The sequence below is a fragment of the Penaeus chinensis genome, chromosome 23 (assembly GCF_019202785.1).
Source record: "Penaeus chinensis breed Huanghai No. 1 chromosome 23, ASM1920278v2, whole genome shotgun sequence".
Lineage (NCBI taxonomy): Eukaryota > Metazoa > Arthropoda > Malacostraca > Decapoda > Penaeidae > Penaeus > Penaeus chinensis.
This window is the reverse complement of record NC_061841.1, coordinates 18893167-18903166: the sequence shown is the minus strand read 5'-3', so window position 1 is coordinate 18903166 and position 10000 is coordinate 18893167. Positions and strand designations below refer to the sequence as shown.

The 10000-nt window shown below is 48.3% G+C and overlaps 1 protein-coding gene across 1 annotated transcript in view; it reads right to left on the bottom strand.

The window, feature by feature from the left end:
* LOC125037695 (extensin-1-like) overlaps window positions 1-4757 on the bottom strand; it is a 6506-nt gene extending 1749 nt beyond the window's left edge. The window contains exon 1 of the mRNA XM_047630888.1: window positions 4692-4757. Coding sequence (XP_047486844.1) covers window positions 4692-4757 — 66 coding nt within the window. The remainder of the gene's footprint in view (window positions 1-4691) is intronic.
* Between the last annotated feature and the right edge of the window lie 5243 nt (window positions 4758-10000).

Below are 10000 nucleotides of genomic sequence, written 5' to 3'. Positions count from 1 at the left end.
GGAGGTGGTGGTAATGATTGGTGGTGGAGGAGGTGGTGGTAATGATTGGTGGTGGAGGAGGTGGTGGTAATGATTGGTGGTGGAGGAGGTGGTGGTAATGATTGGTGGTGGAGGAGGTGGTGGTAATGATTGGTGGTGGAGGAGGTGGTGGTAATGATTGGTGGTGGAGGAGGTGGTGGTAATGATTGGTGGTGGAGGAGGTGGTGGTAATGATTGGTGGTGGAGGAGGTGGTGGTAATGATTGGTGGTGGAGGAGGTGGTGGTAATGATTGGTGGTGGAGGAGGTGGTGGTAATGATTGGTGGTGGAGGAGGTGGTGGTAATGATTGGTGGTGGAGGAGGTGGTGGTAATGATTGGTGGTGGAGGAGGTGGTGGTAATGATTGGTGGTGGAGGAGGTGGTGGTAATGATTGGTGGTGGAGGAGGTGGTGGTAATGATTGGTGGTGGAGGAGGTGGTGGTAATGATTGGTGGTGGAGGAGGTGGTGGTAATGATTGGTGGTGGTAATGATTGGTGGTGGAGGAGGTGGTGGAGGAGGTGGTGGAGGAGGTGGTGGAGGAGGTGGTGGAGGAGATGGTGGATGAGATGGTGGAGAAGGATGGTGGAGAAGGATGGTGGAGGAGATGGTGGAGAAGGATGGTGGAGGAGATGGTGGAGGAGATGGTGGAGAAGGATGGTGGAGGAGATGGTGGAGAAGGCTGGTGGAGGAGATGGTGGAGAAGGCTGGTGGAGGAGATGGTGGAGGAGATGGTGGAGGAGATGGTGGAGGAGATGGTGGAGGAGATGGTGGAGGAGATGGTGGAGGAGATGGTGGAGGAGATGGTGGAGGAGATGGTGGAGGAGATGGTGGAGGAGATGGTGGAGGAGATGGTGGAGGAGATGGTGGAGGAGATGGTGGAGGAGATGGTGGAGGAGATGGTGGAGGAGATGGTGGAGGAGATGGTGGAGGAGATGGTGGAGGAGATGGTGGAGGAGATGGTGGAGGAGATGGTGGAGGAGATGGTGGAGGAGATGGTGGAGGAGATGGTGGAGGAGATGGTGGAAGAGATGGTGGAGGAGATGGTGGAAGAGATGGTGGAGGAGATGGTGGAAGAGATGGTGGAGGAGATGGTGGAGATGGTGGAGGAGATGGTGGAGGAGATGGTGGAGATGGTGGAGGAGATGGTGGAGGAGATGGTGGAGGAGATGGTGGAGATGGTGGAGGAGATGGTGGAGGAGATGGTGGATGAGATGGTGGAGAAGGCTGGTGATGGTAATGGTGGTGGATGAGATGGTGGAGAAGGCTGGTGATGGTAATGGTGGTGGATGAGATGGTGGAGAAGGCTGGTGATGGTAATGGTGGTGGATGAGATGGTGGAGAAGGCTGGTGATGGTAATGGTGGTGGAGGAGATGATGGAGAAGGCTGGTGATGGTTATGGTGGTGGAGGAGATGGTGGAGAAGGCTGGTGATGGTAATGGTGGTGGAGGAGATGGTGGAGAAGGCTGGTGATGGTAATGGTGGTGGAGGAGATGGTGGAGAAGGCTGGTGATGGTAATGGTGGTGGAGGAGATGGTGGAGAAGGCTGGTGATGGTAATGGTGGTGGAGGAGATGGTGGAGAAGGCTGGTGATGGTAATGGTGGTGGAGGAGATGGTGGAGAAGGCTGGTGATGGTAATGGTGGTGGAGGAGATGGTGGAGAAGGCTGGTGATGGTAATGGTGGTGGAGGAGATGGTGGAGAAGGCTGGTGATGGTAATGGTGGTGGAGGAGATGGTGGAGAAGGCTGGTGATGGTAATGGTGGTGGAGGAGATGGTGGAGAAGGCTGGTGATGGTAATGGTGGTGGAGGAGATGGTGGAGAAGGCTGGTGAAGGTAATGGTGGTGGAGGAGATGGTGGAGAAGGCTGGTGATGGTAATGGTGGTGGAGGAGATGGTGGAGAAGGCTGGTGATGGTAATGGTGGTGGAGGAGATGGTGGAGAAGGCTGGTGATGGTAATGGTGGTGGAGGAGATGGTGGAGAAGGCTGGTGATGGTAATGGTAGTGATGATCAGTGGAGAATGGTAGAGATGACGATTAGTATTGATGGTAGTCAATACTATGAAATCGATAACACAGTATTTGTAACTGCCGGAAGAGGAAAATGACTATGAATAATGATAAAAAGAAAAAGGTTAAAATAAAAGAATAAAACTAAAAACAAGATAAAATCGAGAAAAACAGCAACAAAATCCGAATCATTAAAATCCTCGCCATGAAATTTACAACAAGTATTAAGCGTCATTTCCATTCCCTTTCATTATTCACAAAATATGGACTATAATGCTACGCCGCTGCATCCATGTTTTCGTTTAACGATTCTAATTAAAACGTGCATTGGCCTGTGTAATACGTGAATTCACTCCTCCTCCCGTGTGCGTATCAATGAGTACACACACACAAAGCGTACACAAAGGGACAAACTAAAAATAACCATCAGATTTTCCTTAAATAGAAGCCAAGTACTTAAACACTGTTTAAGCATCCCGTCGTGTAAACGTCAGAGAGTAAAGGAGGTTAAATAACACCATCTTTCTCTTTGTAAACAATGAGCAAGTGAGTGCTCGCGCTTTCTCGTCCGTCCGTCCATTCCACCGTCCGTCCATTCCACCGTCCGCCCCCCCTCCCTCCCTCGCCCTCTCCCTCTCCTTCCCTCTCGTATATAATATGTGTATATATATATATGTGTGTATATATATGTATATATATATGTGTGTATATATATGTATATATATATGTGTGTATATATATGTATATATATATATATATATGTATATATATATATATGTATATATATATGTATATATATATATATGTATATATATATATATGTATATATATATATATATATATGTATATATATATATATGTATATATATATATATATATATGTATATATATATATATATATATGTATATATATATATATATATGTATATATATATATATATATGTATATATATATATATGTATATATATATGTATATATATATATATGTATATATGTATGTATATATATATATATGTATATATATATGTATATATATATATATATATGTATATATATATATATGTATATATATATGTATATATATATATATATATGTATATATATATATATGTATATATATAAATATATATATATATATATATATATATATATATGTATATATATAAATATATATATATATATATATATATATATATATATATATGTATATATATGTATATATATATATATATATATATATATATATATATATATATATATATATATGTATATATATATATATATATATATATATATATATATATATATATATATATATGTATATATATGTATATATATATATATATATATATATATATATATATATATATATATATATGTATATATATATATATATATATATATATATATATATATATATGTATATATATATATATATATATATATATATATATGATATATATATGATATATATATCATATATATGTATTTATATATATGTATTATATATATGATATATATATATATATATGTATTTATATATATGTATTTATATATATGTATTTATATATATATATATTATATTATATATTATGTATATATTATATATGTATTTATATATATGATATTTATATATATTGATATATATATATTTTGATATATATATATATGATATATATATATATGATATTTATATTATATATATGATATATATGATATATATATATAGATTATATATATTGATATTATATTATGATATATTATATATTTATATATATATTATATATATATTTTATGATATATATATTATATGTATATATATATATTGATATATATATATATGATATATATATATATATTATATATATATTATATATATTATATATGATATATTATATATGATATTATATATTATATTTATATATATTATATATATATATATATATATTGATATATATATATGATATTATATTTTATGATATATATATATGATATATATATATAATATATTATATATGATATATATATTATGATATATTATATATGATATATATATATATGATATATATATATATGATATATATATATATGATATATATATATATGATATATATATATATGATATATATATATGATATATATATATGATATATATATATGATATATATATGATATATATATGATATATATATGATATATATATATGATATATATATATGATATATATATATGATATATATATATGATATATATATATGATATATATATGATATATATATATGATATATATATATGATATATATATATGATATATATATATGATATATATATATATGATATATATATGATATATATATATATGATATAATATGTGTATCTATAATATATATATATATATATATATATATATATATATAAATTATATATATATAATATATAATATGTGTATTTATAATGTGTATATATATATATATATATATATATATATATATAATGTATATATGTATGTACACGTCTACGCCAACCTAATTCGACACGGTTAAATATATATAAAAACAATATTTTCCACTCAATATGACAAAAATCTCTCCTCCCCCTCCTCCCCATGACTTAACAAAAGCATCCGCACGTCATTCACCATTGCAATCGCATTTAAACATTTACCAGCACATTCATCGAACTATTACTTCCAAATGTGTAAATCTCCAGCCTGTATTCTGTAATCCCCATTGTACACAGGTAATGGGTGGGGAGGAGGAGAAGAGAGGGAGGAGGAGAAGAGAGGGAGTGGGGCAGAAAGGGGGAGGGAGGGAGGGAGGGAGGGAGGGAGGGAGGGAGGGAGGGAGGGAAGGGAAGGGAAGGGAAGGGAAGGGAAGGGAAGGGAAGGGAAGGGAGGGAAGGGAAGGAGGAGAGGGAATGGAAGGGGAGGAAAGGGAAGGGAAGGGGAGGGAAGAGGAGGGAAGAGGAGGGAAGGGGAGGGGAGGGGAGGGGAGGGAAGGGGAGGGGAGGGGAGGGAAGGGGAGGGGAGGGAAGGGAAGTGGAGGGGAGGGAAGGGAAGGGAAGGGGAGGGGAGGGAAGGAAAGGGAAGGAAAGGGAAGGAAAGGGAAGTGGAGGGGAGGGAAGGGAAGGGGAGGGGAGGGAAGGAAAGGGAAGGAAAGGAAAGGGAAGGAAAGGGAAGGCAAGGGAAGGAAAGGAAAGGGAAGGAAAGGGAAGGAAAGGGAAGAAAAGGGAAGGAAAGGGAAGGAAAGGGAAGGAAAGGGAAGGAAAGGGAAGGAAAGGGAAGGAAAGGGAAGGAAAGGGAAGGAAAGGGAAGGAAAGGGAAGGAAAGGGAAGGAAAGGGAAGGGGAGGGAAGGAAAGGGAAGGGGAGGGGAGGAGAGGGAAGGAGAGGGAGGGACAGAGAAGGGGGAGGGAAAGAGGGGGGGAGGGAAAGAGGGGGTGAGGGAAAGAGGGGGGCAGGGAGAGAGGAAAAGGAAGAAGAATGTGAGGGAGTTGAGTGTTAGTCGGGGAGGATAGAACAAAAAAAATATATATATAAAAAATGTACGACTGAACGAGTTTGCATAGGCCTATACGTATGTGCAAATAAGAGATAATTGCATTCCCTCTCCACTCCCCCACTCCTTTTACAAGACAAAGGGATCGATTTTTGCCAGTTATATCTTGGCAACAGAAGCTTCTTAGGCCTAAATCCAAGCTCCCCCCCCCCCCTCCGCATACCCCTTTACCTTTTAGCCCTACGCCGCTACACCCTTTCTGATCTCATTCCAGATCACCCTCCTTTCGTACACCCCCCCCACCCCCACACCGAGTCTCGCCCCAGCGCCCTTTCCTCCCCCCTCCCCCTTGCCCACCATTCCTCCCCCCTCCCCCTTGCCCACCATTCCTCTCCCACCCCCCTTACCCACCATTCCTCCCCCCTCCCCCCTTACCCACCATTCCTCTCCCCTCCCCCCTTCCCCCATCCCCCTCGTCCCTTCCCTCACACCCTCCCACCTCCTACCCCTTGCCCCTTCTCCCCTCCTCCCACTCACCACACCACCCACCCCCTTACCCCACCCTCTCCCCACCAATCCCCCTCAACCACCCCCTCCCCCTGCCACTCGAGAGCGCACGAGCGGGGGAGGAGAGTCCCCCCCTCCCCCCCCCTCCCCAAGCGCCCTCCTTGAACAGCGAGAAGAAAGGGCGCGTCGAGGCTAATCTACTTCAGCATTCCTGTTCTCTTTCTCGGACGCGCAGTTGAACAAAAGGCGTAAATGTTGGAGTGGGGCTCCTTTTTTTGTTTTCTGAGAGGGGGGAGGGGGGCAGGGGGAGAGGGGGAGAGGGGGAGAGGATGAGGGGTGATGGGGAGAGGGGGAGAGGATGAGGGGTGATGGGGTGATGGGGGGAGGGGGGAGGGGTGTGAGAGTGGTATGAGGGGGTGTGAGGGGTAGTGTGAGGGGTAGTATGAGGGGGGTATCAGGAGTAATTTGAAGGTATATGAGGGGTATGTGGAGGCGAGAGGGGAGATGTGAGCCTGTGGGGCTTGGAGGTGGGGGGGAGGTCACCTCCACATAGACCCTCCTTGCCCCCCCCCAAAAAAAAAAAATACAGAAAAATTACTTCTGCTTCAAAAGATGTCAAAGTGACCCACAAAGTCGGCCAAGTCAGTCTCGCCTTCATTTATTCACCGGCTGGTCCATTCATTAATTCATTAATTCATTCATTCATTCATTCATTCATTCATTCAATTCATTCACCGGCTGGTCCATTCATTCATTCATCGGCTTGTCCGTTTATTCATTTATTCATTCATTCACCGGCTGGTCCATTCCTTCAATCATTCATTCATTCAGCAAGCCATTCAATTAGCCTGCGAGTCACCTGGGCGAGTTTTCGAGAAGGAGTGTGGTCGGTGTGGTTACAGGCCGAGCGCGCGGCGTCTAATGGTCGAATGAGACTAATACGTCCTATTTGAAGGTCCGTGATTTCACATTTTCGTAATTCCTATAATTATGGAATTAGTTTATTTCGTAATTTCGTAATTGCTATAATTCGGTAGTTCCTTTATTCCGTAGTTTCGTAATTCGTAATTTCGCAATTTTGTAAATTCCGTAATTCGGACGCTACTGCTTTTTTTTTTTTTTTTTTTTTTTCTATTTCGCCTTCTTTATTCATTGTCTTTGTCTTTCCTTCTGATACTCGGGGTTGGTGATAACTCTCTCACCCTCTCCCTCTCTCTCATCCCTAACTCAAGACGTAACCCACTCCACCTGCCACTCTCCCCCTGCCACCTGCCACTCTCCCCCTGCCACCTGCCACTCTCCCCCTGCCACCTGCCACTCTCCCCCTGCCACCTGCCACTCTCCCCCTGCCACCTGCCACTCTCCCCCTGCCACCTGCCACTCTCCCCTGCCACCTGCCACTCTCCCCCTGCCACCTTCCACTCGACGCCGTTAGCAGCCGGGCGTTCGCATTAGTAACTTTGCCAGTATTTCATCGTCGGCAGGTCAGGGGGCTAAGAAACAATGAGGTAAATGGAGGGATAGGGAAGGGGGGGAAAGGAGGGATATGGGGAGAGGAGAGGAGGGGAGAGGAGAGGAGAGGAGAGGAGGGAGGGGAGAGGAGGGGAGAGGAGAGGAGGGGAGAGGAGGGGAGAGGGAGGGAGAGGAGGGGAGAGGAGGGGGAGAGGAGGGGAGAGGAGGGAAAATGGGGGAGAGGGAGGGATATGGGGGGAGAGGAGGGATATGGGGGAGAGGAGGGATATGGGGGGAGAGGAGGGATATGGGGGAGAGGAGGGATATAGGGGGAGAGGAGGGGGGGAGGGGAGAGGAGGGGAGGGGAGGAGAAGGGGAGAGGAGAGGAGAGGAGGGGAGAGGAGGGGAGAGGAGAGGAGAGGAGAGGAGGGGAGAGGAGGGGAGAGGAGGGGAGAGGAGGGGAGAGGAGGGGAGAGGAGGGGAGAGGAGGGATATGGGGGGAGAGGAGGGGAGGGGAGGGGAGAGGAGGGGAGGGGAGGGGAGAGGAGAGAAGAGGAGAGGGGAGGAGAGGAGAGGGGAGAGGAGGGGAAGAGGAGAGGAGGGGAGGGGAGGGGAGAGGAGAGGAGGGGGAGGGGAGGGGAGAGGAGAGGAGGGAGAGGAGGGGAGAGGAGAGGAGAGGAGAGGAGAGGAGAGGAGGGGAGAGGAGGGGAGAGGAGGGGAGAGGAGGGGAGAGGAGGGGAGAGGAGGGGAGAGGAGGGGAAGGGGGGGAGAGGAGGGGAGAGGGGAGAGGAGGGGATGGGAGAGGAGGGGAGGGGTTGGGAGAGGAGGGGAGGGGAGAGGAGGGGAGGGGAGAGGAGGGGAGGGGAGAGGGGGGGGGAGGGGAGAGGAGGGGAGGGGAGGGGAGAGGAGGGATATAGGGGGAGAGGAGGTGGGAAGGGGAGAGGAGGGATATGGGGGGGAGGAGGGGGGGGGAGGGGAGAGGAGGGGAGGGGAGAGGAGGGGAGGGGAGAGGAGGGGAGGGGAGAGGAGGGGAGGGGAGAGGAGGGGGGAGGAGAGGGGAGGGGGAGGAGGAGGGGAGAGGAGAGGAGGAGGGGAGGGGAGAGGAGGGAGGGAGAGGAGGGGAGGGAGGGGAGAGGAGGGAGGGGAGGAGAGGAGGGGAGAGGAGGTGGAGGAGGAGGGAGAGGAGGGGGAGGAGGGGAGTGAGGAGGGGAGGGGAGAGGAGAGGAGGGGAGGAGGAGGGGAGGGGATGAGGGGGAGAGGAGGGGAGGGAGAGGAGGGGAGGGGAGGGGGAGAGGAGGGGAGAGGAGAGGGGAGAGGAGGGGGAGAGGAGGGGATGGGGAGAGGAGGGGAGGGAGGGGAGAGGAGAGGGAGGGGAGGGAGGAGGAGGGGTGAGGAGGGAGGAGAGGGAGGGAGAGGGGAGAGGAGGGAGAGGAGGGGGAGGGGGGAGGAGGGGAGGGGAGGGGAGAGGAGGGGAGGGGAGGGTGAGAGGGGGGAGGGAGGAGGGGAGGGAGAGGAGGGGAGGAGGAGGGGAGTAGAGGAGGGGAGGGGGAGGGAGGGAGTGGAGGGGAGAGAGAGGGGAGGGGAGGAGAGGAGGAGGGGAGGGGAGGGGAGAGGAGAGGGGAGGGGAGGGGAGAGGGAGAGGGAGGGGGAGGGGAGGGGAGGGGAGGAGAGGGGAGGGGAGAGGAGGAGAGGGGAGGGGAGAGAGGGGGAGGGAGAGGGAGAGGAGGGAGGGGCGGGGAGGGAGGGGAGGAGGGGAGAGGAGGGAGAGGAGGGGAGAGGGAGGGGAGAGGAGAGGAGAGGAGAGGAGAGGGGAGGGAGAGGAGAGGGGAGGGAGAGGAGGGGAGAGGGAGGGGAGGGAGAGGAGGGGAGAGGAGGGGAGAGAGAGGGGAGAGGAGAGGAGAGGAGGGGAGGGGAGAGGAGGGGAGAGGAGGGGAGAGGAGAGGAGAGGAGAGGGCGAGAGGAGGGGAGAGGATAGGAGGGGAGAGGAGGGGAGGGAGAGGAGGGGAGGGGAGAGGAGGGGAGGGGGAGAGGAGGGGAGGGGAGAGGAGGGAGGGGAGAGGAGGGGAGAGGAGGGGAGGGGGAGAGGAGGGAGAAGGAGGGGAGGAGGAGGGGAGGGGAGAGGAGGGAGAGAAGAGGGAGAGGAGGGGAGGGGAGGGGAGGGGAGGGGAGGGAAGGGGAGAGGAGGGGAGGGGAGGGAAGGGGAGAGGATGGGAGGGGAGAGGAGGGGAGGGGAGGGGAGAGGAGGGATATGGGGGGAGAGGAGGGGAGGGGAGGGGAGAGGAGGGATATGGGGGGAGAGGAGGGGAGGGGAGAGGAGGGGAGAGGAGAGGAGGGGAGAGGAGAGGAGGGGAGGGGAGAGGAGGGGAGAGGAGAGGAGGGGAGAGGAGAGGAGGGGAGGGGAGGGGAGGGGAGGGGAGGGAGGGAAGGGGAGAGGAGGGGAGGGGAGGGGAGAGGAGGGGAGGGGGAGGGGAGGGGAGAGGAGGGGAGAGGAGGGGAGAGGAGAGGAGAGGGGAGGGGAG